Below are 20,390 nucleotides of genomic sequence, written 5' to 3'. Positions count from 1 at the left end.
TATTACACGAGAATACAAATTTCCCGCCTAAAAACAGCTGATCGATATTTCCCGTCATGCCCCGAAACCAACATGGCTGACCCCGAAAGTTAAAATTTTTATTGTGACAAATTTTCGCCAAATCTAGAGTGAAATACGCCGCCTGTAGATGGCAGAAGGGAAGCAAAGCGAAGCCCAAGGGCTGTCGGAAGGGCTTGGACTTGACGAGGTATGTTTTTATGTTGACAAGAATACCGAAACCCTTATTTTTGATGATCTTGACGGCATGGGGAGGGGGGCGGAAGGGGCGGATGCAAATTTTGAGTATTAAAAACTACATTTATGATCGTACAGTGGGTCCAATTCTGATGGTCTGTACATGTTATAGCTCTCAGTTAAGTAGCGCAGTGCTTAATATTAAAAAGCATGTATGAAGATATAGAAAACGCCGGAAATTCAGCGGAGGATCACGAACTGTATAAACTATAAGATTGTTGCAAAATCTAGACTTAGGTTGTCAGTGGCTAGGTGGAGTACATTAAAATAACATCTTGGGAGTGGAGAACTTTTCTTTTAACAAGAATATAGCTTTAAAACGTCATGACCCTTTAAGCACACATTCTGGCCTTTATGATATTGATTAATTGTATACATCCTTGAAATTATGATACACTATTGATGATATGAGTCTTTTTTATGACCTTTTTGAAATGCATGGTTTATCATGGACTGCGCAGTACACAAAGGAAGACATTAGAGCAGACAAGAAACACACATGTAAGGACTTTGATGACCATATGTTGTAACAGTTATAATATTATTGTCCAGCACTTGAAAACACTTGCAACGCTTAAAATGTCATGTGATATCTTGTGGGTCAAAGGTCCAAACAAAGCAAACAAACAGTACAGCAACAAGGGGAATGCCAGCTTCTCTAGTCAGCCTGCATATGAATCCCTGACTATTCATTCTATAAGAGATTAAATAAATAAACTACATATCTTGTTTTCCTCCTCAGATGGAACAGTTGGATGACAGTGAGTTTGACCTTCCAGAGGTTGTAGCCCCACCCTCACTAGAGAGCATCCTTAATGAGGTAGGCATGGTGTGGAGAATTCATATTGATTAGCAGTACAATACAGGTACAGAAATGTTACACCTAGCCTTTGCACATTGCTTCAGCATTGTTTAAAACTACAGTATTTAGTGATGATGCCCATTTTGCACTGAACTCAGAAACTCTGCTATACTGATACATGTAGCTCTAGAAAAAATGTGTTTTTAGACACCTCAAATCCTTGGTTGATAACTCTGCTACTTGAACTTCGAAGGCATGGCTATTTGTATTTCTTGTTCTTTTCTGAGCTGATATAACGTACTGAGTAGATTCTACTGATTTAGTTGTACTCAAGTCTGTTTCCTGATATACACTTGCTTTGTAATGTCAAGCTTTACATATACATGTACATATGTACTAGTAGTAAATCCACTAATTTAATTACTCGAACTTTACAGCCTGATGATGACAGTTTCAACTTAGACGACCAGAACCTCGACATCTTTCAAGATGCGAGTGGCGAAACGTCCTCATTGGTCAGCCTGGAGTCCCTGGCCTCGGACAAACCCCTGGCTCCCAAGAAGAAGGCTCACGTTCAGTACGCCAGTCACGGGTCCATCCTACGCCATGTGGTTCTGAAGGGCGTGTCAGCACAAGTCATGTCAGCTGCTGTTAGTATCTTCACATCAACTCATTAGTTTTTGTCAGATACTGTGAATTGTTAACTTAATGTATATAATTGTTACTTAAGTTCATGGTAGGAAGAATAAGTTTGAAGTTGACACAATTTTTTAAGAAGAATTTGTTATTAATAGAAGTAAAAGCTTTTACTAATTTCAGAAGCAAATTACAAAGGTTGAGTTTGATGAAAATGCATAGTTAATATATTTTCTTTTCTTCCTTAACTGTGTTTGTACGATTTGAAGAAAGCTTCACTAAGGTTGTATTTGTCAAGCTGTATTATCTACTTGGAGATACATTTCTATTTTTTTGTTTGAATACAGGACAGGGTTGATGCAGGCATGCCTACGGCCATGGCGGTCTCACACCTAGTTGCTATTGGATCTTCTCATGGTCTCATACTGGTGTTTGGTAAGTGTTACACATCATGCCATTGTGTCTTCTTTCCTGTTTTCATACACTTGAATGTACAGTAGTCTTATCCAAGTTTTGTGCCTCTCCTCTGTCCTTAACAAGGATCATTAGCCCTTCCTGAAACCTAGTTGAGTTTCTTTTGGCAATGCAACAGTGACAGAGCCTGCTAAATTATTCCTCGTCTTTGTTTCTCAGACCCAAAGCAGGTTCTGAAGTGGTGCCTGGGCAGTACGGCAGTTGGTGCTCAGTATGGAGCAGTGTCTGCTCTCAGTATCAACCATGACTGTACCAGACTTCTCAGTGGCTTTGCTAAAGGACAGATCACGATGTGGGACCTGACAACAGGGAAGCTCCTGAGAACTATCACTGATGCCCACCCACCTGGCACAGCTGTTCTACACATCAAGGTACTCATGTGTGTAGTAGTTTTTGCAGTAAGAGCAAGTAAGAGTATCTTATTGACAAACTTAGTTAGCAATGATATGCAAGCCATCACCAAAGCCGCATTGCATAAGTATAGCTACTTGGTACTTAAAAAAGCATCATGCTTCACCTCTGTGAAGGATGACTACAACAAACAAAAAATCAAGTAGTGATAGTAGAATTATTTCTTCCTTAGCATATATAATAAAAATACATGTACATGTGATAATACATGAGCTAACATGTACTGGTAATGAGTTGGGATTATAAAGATATCAACAACTTCTTTCTGGACAAATACAATCAAAACATTGTCTGTTTTCATTAACTCTTTGTCTTACCCAAAGCCTATTTTCCACCATCTATAGTTCACAGATGATCCTACGCTGGCCGTATGCTGTGACAGCGGTGGTTCTGTCTTTGAGCTCAGCTTCAAGCGGCTGATGGGGATGCGGACATGCGAGTCGCGGTGTCTGTTCTCCGGCGCACGCGGCGAGGTGACGGCCATCGAACCACTCCTGTCCACAGAGAGCATCCAGGACCATCCCATGAAGGAAGTAAGCCTGCTGGCCATGGCTTCCCTCTCCAAGGTACTGAAATGTTACTTAAGTCCTTTCAGATGAAATATAAATCTTATGGCCTCGTTTATTGGGTTGCTTCAGATGTCAGATCACTACAATACACTTATTGAGAAGTGTATTGTGACCAGGAGTGCTTGACTGAAAATTCGAGTCTTGTTGTTAAGCAACATCCCATAAAGGAAGTCAGCCTGCTGGCTATGACGTCCCTCTCCAAGGTACTGAAATGTCTTCTGTTCAACTCAATTTTATCCCATTACAATGGTGTGCAAGCAAGACAAAGCAGGACTCATAAGACTTTTTCTGCAAGCTGAACAGATTGTTTAAACTTAAGTGTTTCTTGAATTGTCTTACGTTTTGTCTGTTTCACAACTTTGAATTGTAATGGGAAAGAAATACCCACAACATAGATAAGTGCTGGCTAGGAGCACAACTTCAACTCTACCTGCAAAAACCTGCATATGTAGGTGATATTTTGAGCCCTGCCAAGGTATGAAGTGGTGCTAGGTTACCATCTCCAGGGTACTGAAATGCCTTCAGTTCAACTACATAAAAATTTTGATAACTCCATGCAACTCTCTGACATAAATCTCAATGGGGAAGTAAAGAGTAGCCCTAAGGAAATGTAAAGGCTTCTTGTAATGTTGTCAAAAGTATATAAAGATCATCATTCTGTGGTTATATGTAAGTATTTAATTGTTTTCCCTACAGATGTTAATCGTGAGCCTGAAGCCCCACCTGAAGGTCCTGTTTGCCCACCCGCTGAAGGGGGAGCCCACCACCCTCCCCGTGCTGGCCTGGCAGTTTGTCATGATCCAGATCACAGACACCACCAGGATCGTGGATCCCGTACTCGCTTTCGGCAGGGGGAACAAACTCTTCTTCTTCCAGGTAGGTAGCATCACTGGGTTTCCAGGTAGCAGCACTAGTTTTCCAGGTAAAAGTACTAGGTTTCTCTAGTTGGTAACAGCACTAGTTTTCCAGGTACAGCACTAGTTTTCTAGGTAGCAGCCCTAGTTTTTCAGTAAACAGCACTAGTTCTAAGTTAACAGCACTAGTTTTCCAGGTAACATCACTGGTTTTGTAGGTAACACTAGTTTTCCAGGTAAATGCGCATACTGGTATAACTGTTGTTGTTTTACATTTCTCAGGTTTCCTACCAAGAAGATGAGATCAAGTTCTCTGCTCTACAGAAAATGGAGCTCCCATACGTCATCATTGCTGTTACTGTAAGTCTTTCCATGAAGATGACCTTCAAGTTTTACATTTCTACTACTGTATTAAGTGCTGTGTTATATATATGCACTAGTATAGGTACGCAGAAAACATTGAAAATTACCTGCACCAGAGAGGTTTTACCTGCACCCCTCATGACTTTGAGAAGTATGAATCACTGTTCAGAAACCATTGCCATTATATTTCTATAAAGGTGGTAACAGTCAATGCACCAAATAAAAATACACAATACACCTACATAAACCAGTGCAGGGTGGGTGCAGGTAGACATCAGAAATACCTTCACAGCTCCAATTTTACCTGCGTATGCACCCATTATTTTGTGCCTTGAAGTAACAAGACTAATACTAACACCATGAAACTTCCTTCCACAGTGGGTAAACTCGAGAACTCTGGTACTGGTAGATGCGTACGAGAAGGTCCATGTGTTGGATGTGCGAACAGAGGAGGAGTTAGAAGTGATTGACATCTCAGATGTCCAGCTGGTCTACGCCAGCAGCTTCTTCAAGTCTCTAGCTACAGGAGGCAACGTTAGCAAGGCTCTGGCCTTGGCTGGTACGTATCTAATAATCTTTTGTATTTCCTGATGTAGGATATATAGACTAGTCTTGTAGTATTGTTGTTCAATAGTTGTTGCCATATATTGTACCCTATACAAGTGTTCATTAAAAAAATTCCCTTTAAGTGTAATCAAAAGTGCTACCCGCATGTTGGTGTTTTACCCCCAAACCAGTCCAACAACTTGTATGCCCAAATATAGACACTAGTTACGGTTCATTGCTCATGCTTACTACAGTGTACCTGTTCAAATTCTCTGCACTGTAAACAGGAACTAAGTTCTGTACTCAAAAACTGTCAGAATACAAATATGTGAAGAGTTATTATAATAGTTTATTGGAAAAATGAGTAAAGACAAGAAAGCTCAGGCTTCCAAGAGTAGAAACTTCAGGCATGGAACTGAAAAGGTTAAAACTGCAGCTAAGAAATACGGGGCACAACTCAAGACTAAAGTACAGACAGGTGAGATACATGTGCATTGTACCAGGTGTATAGATTTACGATTTACTTGTGTGATCTGGATACATTTGGAATCTATGACAGTTTCCAAGAAAAGAAAAGGTGAAGAAAAACTTGGCATAAACATAAACTGTCAGTAAATATGAATATCAGACAATGACAGATTTTCTCATCCAGAATATTTTTTCTATGCCACTGTTAAAGTAGACACACATCATGCCAGTGGACTAGTCCACTGCTGTAGTGATTGCATACCTGTGTGCCCCATGTGTTGTGTGCAGGAAGGAAATTTAACCCTGAAATTGCATTGGGGTTTGACACGTTTTTTTTTTAAATTTTCCAGGTGAGCGAGCATGCTACAACTCGGTGGTGAGCTTCAGTAACCAGCTTCTGTTCCTGGGCACCAAGTCTATCCACGTGATGACCATCCGGACCTGGATGGAGCGGATAGACCTGCTGGTCAAACAGAACAAGTACATCGAGGCTCTGGCCATGGCTGAGTCCTTCTACATGGGGCGGGCACGGGCAGTCGTGGGTCTGCATGGGGGTTCTGACAAGAGGACACAGATCATTGCAGACAAGGTGCAGATTTTTAAAAATACTTATTACAATAAACAGCCCAAATGACCACCACTATAAGCCAACCATCTGGCCATAATGACTGCTTTTTCTTGGTCCTGATTTTTCCCCCTGAAGATGTAAGTATTATATATAAAGGGACTTGCCTAATATTAACATAAGCCAACCACTTGTGACCGGCACTATCCCACACGTGGCCCAATGTCTGCCTATGACGCCAATGTGGTTGACTGCATTTTTCATTGCATTTTCATAGCCTTACAATGTACATTCACAGATTTGCCATTGTGTTCAAAATTACAAACTCGGATTAAAAAACTATTGGCTGTACATTGTGATATTTTCTGAAATATTCCTGTGTGCTCCGTAGATGCTGGATTTGTTGCTGACCTACGTGGATGTGTCTATGACAACCCAGTGCCCTGCCAGTGGGAAGATAGAAGTGCTGGTACAGCACTACCAGACAGTGGTACCTGTGTGTGTGGACTACTGTCTACTGCTGGGGAAAAGGTAGAACTAGAAAATTTGAACATCTCTCATTTTGCCAGTAGATCAGTTTTTCAGGTCCCTTAATACATAGAAAGCTTAACATGGGCACACAAAACAGAAAAAGTCACTTAAACAAATAGCATAGAACTTATCGTCGAAAAAACTACAAAATACTGTCTTAAAAACTGTTGTGGTGGTACGTTACCTTTGTTTAGTACAAAGCTTGTTCTACACTACTGGCTCCCTATACTATCAACTGCCCTTGAAAGATTGCATGTTTGTTTAGGTTGACTGGGTGAAAAGGTAACAGGGCCTTACATGCACCCGTCATCAGAAGCATGAAACATATTCAGCATTCAACTTGTCTATTCATCATTGCTTATAATACAATCATGCATCTTTTCTGGACTTCATCTTCATTCATAGGAACCCCACGTTGATGAAGGACATCCTGTTTGGTGGCATCTATGACCGGTTCTGTCAGGACCCCATCGCTCGTGGGGTGTTCCTGGAGTGTTTGGAACCCTACATTCTCAATGACAACCTCCGATCTGTAACTCCTCAGGTAGGGAGTACACTATAGAATTTCTGTTGTAAGAAGTAGTTTATTTTCAACTTTATTCCACAGACAATCAATTATCTTCTTTGTACTTTCCTGTAATTTCACTAGAAGTCAGTAGGGGGCATTTCAAAGTGGCTGTTTAAGACTTTTAGCATGTACATTATAGTTCCAGCCTGCATTTTGTTCGTTCTTTGGCAACAGTGTTTTAGCTGATGTGTAACACCAATGGGCAGTTATACCTGCTATACACATACAGATATTTTACCAGTACATTGATCTGGATTGAACAAAGCTTGGAGTTGTGTCCCACTGAGCCATACAAATGTACATATACATGTATAAGATTGGTACAAAACATATTTTCTTACATTATACTTAGAACAAATAAAGTTAACCAAGACTCTAGTAGTTGCTATCTAAACTTTTTCTTCCTCCTGAAAGGTTATGAAGGACTTCATGGAACATTACCAGCACAAAGGACTTCTGCAGAACATCGAGGCTTGTATTGTTCACATGGACGTGGCTAACCTAGATGTACATCAGGTAAGTGTCAACTACTACTGCCAATGATTTAATAGTCCAATACTCCTACGGGCAATAGTGACTGGATCTGCTTCACAGGTCAGGGGTCGAAAAACAAGGTAACATTTAAAATTACCAGCACCAGACAAATTTTACCTGCACCACTCAGACTTTAGGAAGAATGGATCGCACTAAAAACTGTTCAGAATCCATTGCCATTATTTATTTTATACTTCATAGGTGGTAACAGTCAATGCAGAAACTACATTTGTATATCAGGTGCTACAGCTGCACTGGTGATCTTTATACCCCACCATACCAGGTTGTCAAAATTAGAACTGAATTTCATACATTTTGATGTTTATTGTTTTGCCTGTTGTTGTTCATGTTAATGTAAATATTTTCCCTGTCAGGTTGTAGTGATGTGCTGGCTCCATGGTCTGTACGATGCCCTGATCTACATCTACAACAAGGGCATGCAGGACTACATCACTCCGCTGGAGGAGCTGCTCAGAGTTCTGCAGAGTGCCATCAAGTCTAACAAACAGCTCACAGATGACCAGGTAGGGGGGGAGGAATTTTGGCAATGCTTCAGGAGTGGAGCCTTTTTTGTTGGTTGTGTCCCAGTTAGGGGTTAAAGCCTTTAATTTGTAAAATTAGGAATTCCCTGTACCTCTTTTTAAGGCATCCAATGCAATTTCATGGAGACAAAACTGGATTTTTTTTCTGGTTATTCTTTTAATATTCACCTGAATATGCTCACCTGAATCCTGGCCAATTGGGACCATTTCCCAGGGTAATTAGACCATCCATGTAGTTAAGACAGCATTGTACAGTTTGAAATAAGTTGAATCAATACTATCCCATAGCATACTGATTGATGAGGGAAAAATGCTATGTCGCTGAAAAAAAAATATTTGTTTTGTATTGCAGCTATTTTTGTTTCGCCCTGCTGAAATTGCATTTGATGACTTTGAGTTCTCAGATTCCAGAACTTGTGTCTTATTTGTTGAAGACATTTTCAATTTTGTCACAAGCCTGTACCATTTCCCTTTCATACAGTTTACATCAGATACTTTATATTTCTTATGAGGCTTAGTCTAGATCTGTAGTGCTTTATAGTTACAAGTGGAAGGATACTTGTGATTATTTTTCTCCACAGCCTTTCTGATCTTCTTTACTTTTGTTGTGTTCTGTGTGTGTTTGTGTGTCTCCTGTTGTAGACTTCTCTAGCAGCTAGGCAAAAGGACAGACTTTTCAAACTTAAGCTCCCAAAGAGTAAGAAACAGCTGGTAAGAATTTCTCTCTTAGGCAGACCAGGGCTATGAAGTATTATATCACTAATATTATTTATTACTGTCTCTGCTAGCACTGTATGCATATGGAATGATGCTGATGTGATTATTTTTACTCCTGATTTTGCTGATTTGGACATTTTTCTACCGTGTTGGTTTGATAAGAATGATACATTCAAGCAAATGAATGCATGCTTCTGTTCTTCGTTTAACTATACAAACATATCCTAATAGTGACCTCTTGTGAGTCTTGCATGACTTGAAGGAATGGTCACAGTAGATATGTAGTCACTATAGACAGGATTCCTAATGCTTGGATCAATGTAAAAAAATAATGCAAGGGACAACCAACAAGTGGTCCTTATGGAGAGAATCCAAGAGATGGTTGCCAGTATAGGTTTTAAAATATTATCAGTTTTCAGCTACAGAGTTTTATTCTCTTCCCCTTTTACAGTTCATACCTGCATGGTTAAGGATTATGATAAATTCACATATTTCAATGTTACATTTTGTTCCTCAGATTAAGCTGGGAAACAAGCTGCTGGTATACATCAGCTGTTGTCTTGCCGGACGGGCGTATCCACTGGGAGACATCCCACCCAATCTGGTCGACACGGTCAAGTCAGATGTCTTCAAATGTGTGACAGAGCTGCACACTAAAGATGCCAGCGAAGGTAATGATGTGGGGATTGTTCAGTAACACCTAAGGGGTGGATGGAGGTGCTTTAAGGATATTTCAGAAACACTTTTGGGGATGGTGATGAGAAGATTGTAACAGCCCCAGACGACACCATCATCTTTTTCTCTAAAGTTGTTAATCTTTCTCTCCAGAATTGTTAATCTTTCTCTGCAAAATTGTCAATTTTTCTCTCCAAAATTGTTCATCTTTGTTACCTCTTCATCTTCTTGGGAAAGATGTCCAGTTGAAAATGCAGTAGTTTTACGTTGTAAAGATGCTTGTACATATATTTGGGTGATTTCAAACCAGAAGCAGTTTTGTACTCCAATCTTCAAGTTGCTGTTTTGTTCTTCCGATGATTTTCCAGGTGAGCAGACGTACCCGTACCTGAGAACACTGCTCCAGTTTGACACACGGGAGTTCCTGAATGTCCTGGCACTGGCCTTCGAGGAACCAGAGTTTAACACTGAGGACGGGATGAGACAGAGACAGAGAATAGTAGACATCTTACTACAGGTAACATCAGCACTATACCTATATACATTGTATGTCCTGATGTTCACAAACCTATAGACACGTAGTTAGAAGAATAGTTGGGACTAAAAATAATCTTTCATGTGTATGTAATAGTTTGCTGCTCATACTCTTTTCAGTGATGTTTTGCTTGGTTTTGACCTATACAGCTTGCATAGCATCAGGCATAGATCTCTTCCAGTGACATACGGTAGATAGATACTAGACCTTGCATTTTGCATGTAGTTAGTCCCTACAGATCTGTATTCATACAAAAGGTAATGATTCATCCTCAACTACATTGTTGTAAGATGAAGCATGATGCCTTTTTAAGATAGAAACTAACTGGTGCTATGCAGCTTCCCCAGCTCCCCTACTGTTCTTGATTAAGTCTTTTGGTCCAAAGTTGCGAAAGCAATGGGATTGGTTACCACTTGCACCATAGGGACAGCACTATTAATGTACAAATGCAAATCATTGTGTTCTATTATTGATGCTAAGATACTCTTTCCTCACTAGGTGATGGTGGAAAGTGTAGGCTTCACACCGACCCAGGTGGGCTGCCTGTTCACATTCCTGGCAAGACAGATGGCACGACACGAGAACTCCATCCTGGTGAACCGGCTGCTGTTCGAGCAGGTGCTGGAGTTCCTGGCCAGTCCCGAGGATGACAGCCGACATGAGGAGAGACAACAGGTGGGGTTTACAGTTACATCTGATACAGGGAACAGTATGGGCAACAGGTAGGCTATTATAGGCACAGCTAGGTACTCATACAGATGTTTAGATATAGGTTGAGCAGGTGCTGGAGTTCCTGGCCAGTCCTGAGGACGACAGCCAACATGAGGAGAGACAACAGGTGGGGATTTTGACTCTCTTACTCTCACTCACTATCCGGTTGAGAGTCTGTTATTCCCCATCTTCTGAGGATCAGACATGCTAGCACACCAATACTGAGTCTTCATGGCAGCCTGCCATTTGCCTCTATCTTGTTGGTTGACGCTATGTAGGTTAAGGTGGTGGAAGTCCTCCCTTATGTTGTCAGTCCATCTCTGCCTGACAAGTATTTTAAACAATACACACAACAAAAAACAAAAAAGTTTGCTACTCAGAGGAGCTTTGAAGATGCACTCTGTCTCTTCATCAACCCGGTAAAGAAGAATTATTGAATAGATGCCTGTTGGATCATAAAAAAACTTTATTAATTGCCTCAATAACACACCAGCAACTATCAGTATTGAGAAATACTGAATCTTTGAATGACCTTCAGCTGACCTCTTGCCTGCCCCCCTCCCCAGGCTTTACTGGAGCTGCTGAATGCAGGAGGTTTACAGCAGGTGGATGAGGAAAAACTCCTCAGTCTGGCGGAGAACGCTCGCTTCTACCGCGTCTGTGAACTCCTGTATGAGAAGAGGAGGGACTTTGACAAGATCTTAGCCTGCTATCTGAGAGATGCCGCCAGGAGAGTAAGTATTGTCATTGTCATGAATGTTCATCTGTGTTGGTAGTTACATGTTTAAAGTTAAAATGCTTGTTCCAACACAAAGAATTCAGAGAAGCCAAGTCTCACCGGATCAGTCTATGAAGGAAGACCAGAGTGACTTGTCAAAACCTCTAACCATTCTTTGTGTTGGAACAAAATTTGTAACTTTAAACAAGTATTATCATCATTATGCAGGGCTCAAAATATGTTTTCTACATACCTGTACTGCTGTAGGTAACACTGCAATCTGATCAGCCATTATGTCTTTTACACCAAATTACTTTTTTCTATTAGACTCTGATTGGTTTAACATGCTCAAGATCTGGCTCTCTCCTCAATGTATTGCTTGTCTCTTACAGCAATTGTTCTCGGATTCTTAAGAAATGTGTGTTGTTTTCTGTAGCAACAAGTGTTCTCCTTCATCCACACCGTGATGACTGCCTACGGCTACAGCAATGAGGAGAGGAACGCTGTCCACAGGGAGGCCATGAAACAACTGGAGGTGAGCAGCCTTGCTGCTATTCCTTTCTGTTCTGATAGGGGGCACTTTACAGTATACACTTTATTCACCATTGCCCTTAATTACAGCACTGAAAGAAATGAATTATTTGAAGTAGTTTCAAAATATTTACACACCTTTTCAGCCTACAAAAACTACATTTCTATTAACGCTTCTCAATACACAATATTTTGTAAATCATCAGGCATTTCATATTCCACCCCACACAGCAGAAAAGAAAACAGACCTAACAGTAACTTACTAACTTATGTATATTAGAAGCAGCACTACATGTAGTACTGTAGTAGACTATGCTCATTTTTACAGTAAATTCTGTTAACTGTTATCATTTCAAAATGTTCTTGCAGGCAAGAATTTGCAATAAAGATTGGTATTCAGTGCTTTTATCAACTGTGTTCCTAACTCTAAACAAGACTATTTTCAAACCCCCAGGACCTGGTGTCCATCAACAGTAAGAAGACAGCTCAGCTGGTTGTGACAGACTTCTCCCACAGTCTGACAGAGATTGTGTCCAAACTGGAGTCTCAGCCAGTCGTCCTGTATGACTTCCTACAGGGACTGTTTGATACAAAGGTATGTGTGTTTCTGTGCTAATGTCTGCAAGGAAAAATGTCCTTGTAAGAAAGTGGTGTGTACTGTTGGATTGGTGCTGAATTTCATAAAGACATTGTTCAAAGACTGTAATGTGGTCGAAATCAATGTCAAACTGGCAGATTCCATTAAGATTTCAGTGTCAGAAAGCGTTTTCTGCCACACGCTTGAAAATGACACAGTCATCATAGGCTTCCTGAGATTGGGCCATATGTGGTCGCAATTGTACAAGTCAGTGTTCTGTAAGTTGGACAAGTAGCTTGGGCAGTTCCCTTAATGCTTACGTCTATGGGGAAAAAAATCAGGACAGAAAAAGTGACCATTATGGCCAAATGGGTGGCTTGTAGCGGTGGTTGCTTAGGCAAGTTTGACTGTAACTTAGAACCAAGAAAAGTAAGGCTCTAAACTATCCTGCTGTACATATAGGCCTCCAGGATGTTTCACTCTAGTCTGTCTTAATCACTTATTGTTTCGTCCTTTTTGCATAGGAACAAGTTACGATGAAGGACCCTGTATCAACAGAGCCGTCTGTGACAGAGAAGTACATTGACCTGATGTGTAAATATAACCCACAAGGTGTCATGGCCTTCCTCAAGAACAACGACACCTATCGGCTGGAGGAAACACTGCAGGTGTGTATGGAGATCTATGGATTTATAATGACTATGTGTTTATGGACTTTTTAGGACTTCAATCATGTAACCTGTATCTTGTTACATTCTATCTGACCCTGACCTCTTCCCTAATAACCAACAATGAAAATTGGCCAGCAGGCTGCTTTCATGAGTAAACGAAGGCTGACTCAGAATCAAAATATTGTTGTTGTTTTCTACATTCATTTTAAAAACCACACCTGTTCATGTCGGACATGGAATACTAATACATGTACCACACAAAAACAAACAGTGACATGTCAATTTAAAAAGCAGAGTATTATACAAAATTTACAGGACTGGTGTGATCGTGTGACACAAGGTTTTGTTTCTTGTAGTTTACAAATTTGCTTTTTACTATGTAGAGTTTCATCATTCCCCCCCTTAGTTGATTAAGGATGATGTTCTTTTCTTTGTGTATTCTTGCCATATTTAGTAATGATTGTAATGTTGGTTTGCAGATCTGCAGGAAGCATAAGTCCCTGGAAGCCACAGCCTACCTTCTGGAGAAGGCAGGAGATGTGCAGGGGGCCTTCAACATCATGTTAGAGACTCTGGTCAGCAAGGTCAAGGTCCTCAACCAACTCATGCTGTCTGACAGCTCCAACACTCCCACACAGGTTTGTTTGTTTGTTTGTTTGTTTGTTCATCTTGCACATAAAATAGGATACAGTACAATGTAATAAATACAAAGATAGGAGGAGACCTGATACTGTCCTCCCTAGCTTATAATACAGATAGCATGCTTTTTTGCCAGCACTCCTACACAGATTTATTTGTTTTAGTAGGGTCTCCATTGTTGCATTATGTGGTCTGTTTATTTGCCTGTGTGTCCGTATTTAGAGTACAGAGCGACAGAGCACTTCGGCAGAATGTACTGCACCTGCACGAAACCCATAATATATTGTGCATAGCACATCGGCAGAACGTCTCATACATGTACATGTATAAGGTCGTATTCCGGCATATAAAGTTGACACCCCGTCTGTAGTTTCCAAATGTTATGTTGGAAAAGATATCCTCAGCAAGAGGCAAAACTCTGATGCAACGTTGACCAAAAATCCAATGAAAAACGTGAAAAATGGGGGGTTTTGCAGAGGCACAGTACTTTCTACATGCTGAGTGACAGGAAGTGAGGGGCAATGGTTTAACCACAAACTGACAGGAAGTTTGGATTGGAGGTCAAGTTCTCAAAATGGTCTCCCTGCAGGCTGGGAGGAAGTGAATGGTACAAAGTTCATTCACCTTGTTTCCTGTCTTCAATTTCCTGCTGTATTCATGCTATATACCTGTTGCTCTTTAATGGAAGCCAGTAGGAAACAGAGAACAAGCAAGAATTTCACAATAATGAATGAAACGAGAAATTCACAACTCTAAATAGATGTGAAATCTTTGATTTCTTGTTTATTTGTCCTGCACACAAAACAGGGTTCCATTAGAGATGCAGGTATGCATCAAGTTAGAGATAAAACCCCTACTGGCTACAACAAGTAACTTTTACAACTGAGACCTTAAAACTAATATGTGAGTGCTGGGTATACATTAGCCCTATACTGGCTGTAACAAGTGAATTTTACAAAAAAAAGACATCAAAACTAATATGTGAGTGCTGGGTATACAAGCCCTATACTGGCTGTAACAAGTGAATTTTACCAAAAAAAAAGACATCAAAGCTAATATGTGAGTACTGGGTATTGATCAAGCCCTATACTGGCTGTAACAAGTGCATTTTAACAAAAAAAAGACATCAAAACTAATATGTGAGTGCTGGGTATACAAGCCCTATACTGGCTGTAACAAGTGAATTTTACCAAAAAAAAGACATCAAAGCTAATATGTGAGTACTGGGTATTCAAGCCCTATACTGGCTGTAACAAGTGAATTTTACAAAAAAAAAGACATCAAAGCTAATATGTGAGTACTGGGTATTCAAGCCCTATACTGGCTGTAACAAGTGCATTTTACAAAAAAAACAAAACATCAAAACTAATATGTGAGTGCTGGGTATACAAGCCCTATACTGGCTGTAACAAGTGCATTTTACAAAAAAAACAAAACATCAAAACTAATATGTGAGTGCTGGGTATACAAACCTACCCGGTACTGGCTATAACAATTGAATATACAAGTGAGACCTCAAAACTAAATTTAAGTTGTGAGTGATGGGTATGCAAACCCTACTGGCCACAACAAGTAAATTTTACAAAACGGATCCCAAAACTAATAAAATAAGCTGTGAGTGGTGCTTGGTATACAACTTGGTACAAATGTATACAACTGACTATAACAACTTATGTACAAACTTGATCTTAAATCTAATTTGTGAGTTGTGCTGGGTATACATTACATACTGGCTATTGCAAGTGAATTTTACAAAAGAGACCTCAAAACTATTATGTGAGTGCTGGGTACACAACCCTTCTGGCTATATATTATTATAACAAGTGAATTGTGCAAATTGTCAAATCTAAGTTGTGAGTGCTGGCTATACAAACTTACTGATCACAACAAGACTGAATTTTCGAATGAGACATTAAAACTAAGTTGTGAGTGCTGGGTATACAACCCTACTGACTATAAGTGAATTTTACAAATGGACCTCAAAACTTGTATGTGAGTGCTGGGTTAATACAAACCCTACTGGACACAAGTTTTTGTTACAGACTTGACCTTATATCTAAGTTGTGAGTTGTGCTGGGTATAAAAACCCTACTGACCACAACAAGACAAAAGAGGCCTTAAACTAACATGTAAAATCTTTAGTTACTGGCTATGACAAGTAAAATTTGTAAACTGAACCTCAATACTAACATGTGAGATGTGCTGGGTAAGTCCCTACTGGCGACAACAAGTTGTAGATTTTATGAAAAAGGCCTCAAGTTAAAACCATAGTATATTAGTGAGTTGTGCTGGGTTTACAACCCTACGGGCCACAACAACTAGATTTTATGGAAGAGGCTCAAAACTAATTCGTTTGAGTGATGACAATGAGATTACAATAGCTTCAATCTCACTGATGTTGTCTAGTGAGGATAAACGCTGACTGTATTTTTGGCCCAGTCAGTAACCACCAGCTGTCCAGATGTTGCTATGGTAACAGCCCATGGTTCTTTCGAGGCTGCAGTGTGAGTGAGGAACGTGCCGTCCTTGTCAAATATCTTGACCAGTCTGTTCCCGCTGTCTGCCACGATGATGTTCCCCTCCCTGTCGGTACAGATGCCGCGGGGCAGCCACAACTGATCCAAATCGTTCCCCGGCTCGCCAAACTTGAACAGGAACTGCCCGTCCCTGTTGTAGACATACACACTGCAGTTGCCCCAGTCAGACACAAAAATGTTCCCCTCTCCATCCACCGTGATGTAGCACGGCACCTTCATGCCCTCCTGCCATCCTACAGTTCTCAGATGCGTCCCGTTGGCTTTGAACACCAGCACTTCTCCGTGCAAGTTGCCCTTGGCTCCAAGGGTTTGTGTGACGAGGACGTGGTTCCTCCTGGTATCCACAGCAACTGCTGTCCTCCGTCTCCATTCGGTGTACTGCAGGTCAATCTTGGTCAGGACCCTGCCCTGTTTGGTGCACTGAAGGCCAAAGCCGGCGGAATTGGTACACCCCACCACCCACAGGTTCCCCTCCCCATCCATGGCCACATCATGTGGGTACATCCTCTCTCCACCTGGCACCATTGTGGGGAACTGTGACACATACTCTCCCTGCAGGTTGAAGACCTGGATCCTCTGGTTCCCGTAGTCGGCCACAAAGATCTCCCCTTCATCTGACACTGTGGCACCGACAGGGTGGTTAAACAGTCCTTCCTCCTGCCCCTTTCCGCCGATTGTCACCTTCTGAAACTGGTGAAAGGTTTGGTGATGCTTCACAGGCCCTGTTTCGCTCGCTACAATGTTCCCATGCTCAGTGAACTGGCTTTGAACTGAAGAAATACTCTCTTGTGGAACTTGATTTGTGCTGGGGTTTCTATCATGATGATTTTCTTCAAAACACTCGTTATGGATGTTACAGTCTGGTTCCAGTTGCTGAAAGTTGTTGCACTTGTCTCCAGACAGGGTTTTCTTCCTTGGTCCTTCGGACAGTGTTGCCTGCTGTTCAAATTTCTCACACAGACTTGTGACCAGGTAGTTGTCGGGCAAACCTGCGACCCCGTTGCGTGGCTGCCTGACCCTCAGACGGCAGTTAGGGCATGGGAAGACAGCGCGTCGTGCTGCATAGTCATGTAGGCAGTCCTGACAGAAGGTGTGCTGACAGGGCAGTACCTTGGGCCTGGTGAAGAGATCCAGGCAGATGCTGCAGGACAGGTCTTCCTTTATTTGCTCCTCTAGACTTGCTGGTGCAGCAGCCATGTTGTCGTGCTGTCTTTACTTTGTAACATCACCTGTGAAGACAGAGATTGGTTATAGTCCAATATGCCCAATGAGGTAGTGTTCATTTTGTATTCGTTTATTCGTTTATTTCGATACCCTTTAGTCTAAGACGACTAGTCTTCCAGGGTTCAAAACATTAAAACATGTACATGTAGTTTTTGTATGGTTGTGTCAGAAATGAAGTAAAATGTAAAATTTAATGTCCATCTATCGATCAGATATACCACAATGAATTTTTTTTATGCACTGATGCAAAAAATCAGTACAATTTGGTGGACAGGTTTTTGGATCACTATAAAAAGTGCACATTGACCACATGTACCTACCAGTCCAAGAAAATACAAAACTGCCCAGGAGGATCACTCAGGGGACCAATGAAATCTGGTCTGTGTGGACAGGATTCACTTCCCACCCCAGTAACTAATCACATAACGGATGCAATTAGATATGTCACTTAGTGACTTACATGTACGTGACTACCTGCAACTACAATGTACAGCCCTCTCATATAGCCCTAAGGCTTCTTTCTCAAAATATAATGTAAAAATCAATTGCCTAAACCAAAAATAATGCTACCAGCTGCTTTTTCCTCTTGTACATCTGTAGTCAACTTGTTTCAGAGTGCTTAGAACTCAAAAATGTAAAAGGTTCTATTACAACAAAGAACCTTTGTCCTCTGCCAAAAAGAACAAACAGCCGCCATCTTGAATTTGATTTACGTCTCAAAATATTGCATCAGCAGGGCAACTGTGACCTTTAAATTGTCCCTTTTCCGACCCAGTGACTAATCATGTAACGGATGTGATTAGCTGTGCCACTACGTGCAACTTAACAGCCCTCCCATATATACAGCCCTAAGGCTTAAGACTTTCTCAAAATATAGAAATCAATGCCTAAACAAACCAAAAATTAGGCTACCAGCACCTTTTTCCGGGTCCTCTAGATCTTGTGCATGACCCCCAGTCAAGTGGTTTCAGCTAGCTTATAACTAAAAAATCCATCCCTATATTACAACAAAGAGCCTTGAATTCCATGCTGATAAGAATACAAACAGCAAGCAGCCATCTTGAATTTGATTTAACTCCTAAAATCTTGCACAGAAATTCTACATTTCCCACCCCAGTGACGGATGTAATCAGATGTGTCACTACGTACCACTACAGCCTCCCATACAGCCCTAAGGCTTCTATTTGTCCCAAGAAATGGGCTAAAACTAATCTTGGCTTACCAGTCACCCAAACCGACGTTCCTCACTGTTTCAAATCCCAGCTGTACCTACCTAGCTACCCTCCTGAATATTCATGTTATATCCTCATCATGGCCCCAGGAGTTAGCGGGCCAGACAACACCTGGCAGGATGTACTGCCTGCCCCTTTGTGGCCTCTTTAATTTGTGGTAGAACAGGTCAGGATAGGTCGGGTAAAGCAATTACTGTAAATTCATTTATTTTTGCAGGGATTTGATTTCGTGGTTAGAGTGGGAGGGAGGTTTTTGTTGTAAAGTTATGTACCGTAAGAATGCATATTTGTGGTGTTATTTTTTTGTAGTGGACTGCATTTTGCACCTCAAAACTTTGACCCCAACAAGTCAAACAACCACAAACATTTCAAGACTTACCGTACCCCCACTGTGACTGTTAAACATACATGCTCCACTTGACATGTTAATTTGCATGACATTGAACATACGTCACACCACGTGTGGGCACGTACACAATACAATGTACATGTACTGTCTGTAGCTATAGGAACTGAACAAACTTATGGATCTGTGCAAAGCCCTTGCAGGGCTGGAAATATGACTGTATTTTCAGATAAAATTGGAGCTGGGCAGGTTATCTTTTGATTTATATCTACCTGCAATCTAACAGTAGAATCTTTTACATTTAGTTATGTAACTGTAAGCAAGGATAATGTCCTTGCTGTAAGTAAGAGAGGGGGTCATTGACCTACCCATGGGTTCAATAAACTGTGTCTGGAGTCTTGTGATGTCCTTGAAGGAAAAACAGATGCTTGTTTGTATCATAGGCTGGTTGTAGCTATTATTGGTGGTACCAAAAAATAAAGAGACTCCTGACATAGGTTTTTTGGGATTTTTCAAATCCTTCAAGTATGAAATGGTCATAATGTGCTAAGAAATGGCAATAAAAGTCAATATCAAACATATTAACCCATCTAGAATATTTTCTGTCTTACTGCCCTAAAAATTGCATTGAATGCCTTTAACCATTGCTGTTTCTAATTAGTATTGAGCTTTAATTTGTTTTACGATTGTATTTTCAATGTTACTTGTTAGTGTTCCAAGGAACTCCTGAAAAAACAGGAGTGTGTATCTCCTGGTAAGATAAATAAACAAGAGTTCCATTATTGTACACCTCCGTCATCAGTCAGCAATTACAAACTTTCCTGAAAAAAATGCTGCTGCACTTCCAATGAAAGCTGCTTTGGGGACCAAACTTATGTCTCTTCTTCTCTAGCCCAAAAGCTTTTTACCAGTGAAAAAGCATGACCATAGCATGTTCAGAAGAGAAGATACGAAAACTGAAAGTGCTTTTTCAGTACCAAGGAGAGCCCCTGGGGGGGGGGCAAAAATTTTCTCTATCCACACACCAAATATCATTAGATTCCCTTCATACCGTCTTGAATTATGCTGTTCATAAACAGACAAATAGTAATGAAAACATAACCTCCTTGACAGAGGTAATGAATTGAAATGAAACCGGACTTATATCCCCCCCCCCCCA

At 40.8% G+C, this 20,390-nt stretch overlaps 2 protein-coding genes across 4 annotated transcripts in view; one reads left to right on the top strand and one right to left on the bottom strand.

Annotated features, from left to right (window-relative positions):
- Nucleotides 1–86: 86 nt before the first annotated feature.
- LOC109461900 (vacuolar protein sorting-associated protein 8 homolog) overlaps nucleotides 87–20,390 on the top strand; it is a 24,997-nt gene continuing 4,693 nt past the window's right edge. The window contains exons 1-22 of the mRNA XM_019758377.1: nucleotides 87–208; nucleotides 998–1,075; nucleotides 1,495–1,707; nucleotides 2,041–2,128; nucleotides 2,327–2,538; nucleotides 2,923–3,144; nucleotides 3,844–4,023; nucleotides 4,284–4,361; nucleotides 4,743–4,923; nucleotides 5,729–5,967; nucleotides 6,335–6,474; nucleotides 6,880–7,018; nucleotides 7,457–7,558; nucleotides 7,951–8,100; nucleotides 9,353–9,506; nucleotides 9,879–10,027; nucleotides 10,544–10,720; nucleotides 11,323–11,490; nucleotides 11,911–12,009; nucleotides 12,460–12,600; nucleotides 13,107–13,250; nucleotides 13,733–13,891. Of these exons, the coding sequence (XP_019613936.1) occupies nucleotides 149–208; nucleotides 998–1,075; nucleotides 1,495–1,707; nucleotides 2,041–2,128; nucleotides 2,327–2,538; nucleotides 2,923–3,144; nucleotides 3,844–4,023; nucleotides 4,284–4,361; nucleotides 4,743–4,923; nucleotides 5,729–5,967; nucleotides 6,335–6,474; nucleotides 6,880–7,018; nucleotides 7,457–7,558; nucleotides 7,951–8,100; nucleotides 9,353–9,506; nucleotides 9,879–10,027; nucleotides 10,544–10,720; nucleotides 11,323–11,490; nucleotides 11,911–12,009; nucleotides 12,460–12,600; nucleotides 13,107–13,250; nucleotides 13,733–13,891 (3,273 nt within the window). The 5' untranslated portion in view covers nucleotides 87–148. The remainder of the gene's footprint in view (nucleotides 209–997; nucleotides 1,076–1,494; nucleotides 1,708–2,040; nucleotides 2,129–2,326; nucleotides 2,539–2,922; nucleotides 3,145–3,843; nucleotides 4,024–4,283; nucleotides 4,362–4,742; nucleotides 4,924–5,728; nucleotides 5,968–6,334; nucleotides 6,475–6,879; nucleotides 7,019–7,456; nucleotides 7,559–7,950; nucleotides 8,101–9,352; nucleotides 9,507–9,878; nucleotides 10,028–10,543; nucleotides 10,721–11,322; nucleotides 11,491–11,910; nucleotides 12,010–12,459; nucleotides 12,601–13,106; nucleotides 13,251–13,732; nucleotides 13,892–20,390) is intronic.
- On the bottom strand, nucleotides 15,568–19,046 carry LOC109461899 (tripartite motif-containing protein 3-like). Of its 3 annotated transcripts, none has more exons than XM_019758375.1 (2): nucleotides 18,927–19,046; nucleotides 15,568–17,658 (listed from the first exon to the last, which is right to left on the bottom strand). In XM_019758375.1, exon 2 carries the CDS (start codon nucleotides 17,624–17,626, stop codon nucleotides 16,295–16,297), a length of 1,332 nt encoding a protein of 443 aa, XP_019613934.1. In that variant the 5' UTR covers nucleotides 17,627–17,658; nucleotides 18,927–19,046; the 3' UTR covers nucleotides 15,568–16,294. The 3 variants fall into 3 exon arrangements, with proteins under 3 accessions (XP_019613934.1, XP_019613935.1, XP_019613933.1); XM_019758376.1 differs by lacking the exon at nucleotides 18,927–19,046 and adding an exon at nucleotides 18,224–18,427; XM_019758374.1 differs by having other exon boundaries at nucleotides 15,569–17,658; nucleotides 18,876–19,041.

This window comes from Branchiostoma belcheri, unplaced genomic scaffold (genome assembly GCF_001625305.1).
Source record: "Branchiostoma belcheri isolate BF01 breed outbred unplaced genomic scaffold, Haploidv18h27 scaffold97, whole genome shotgun sequence".
NCBI lineage: Eukaryota > Metazoa > Chordata > Leptocardii > Amphioxiformes > Branchiostomatidae > Branchiostoma > Branchiostoma belcheri.
Note: the sequence above shows the minus strand (reverse complement) of the source record. Positions and strands in the feature narration are given on the sequence as shown.

Bases quoted from the DNA above. Each gene is read 5' to 3' on its own strand.
- LOC109461899 (XM_019758375.1), bottom strand. From the start codon at position 17,626: ATGGCTGCTGCACCAGCAAGTCTAGAGGAGCAAATAAAGGAAGACCTG.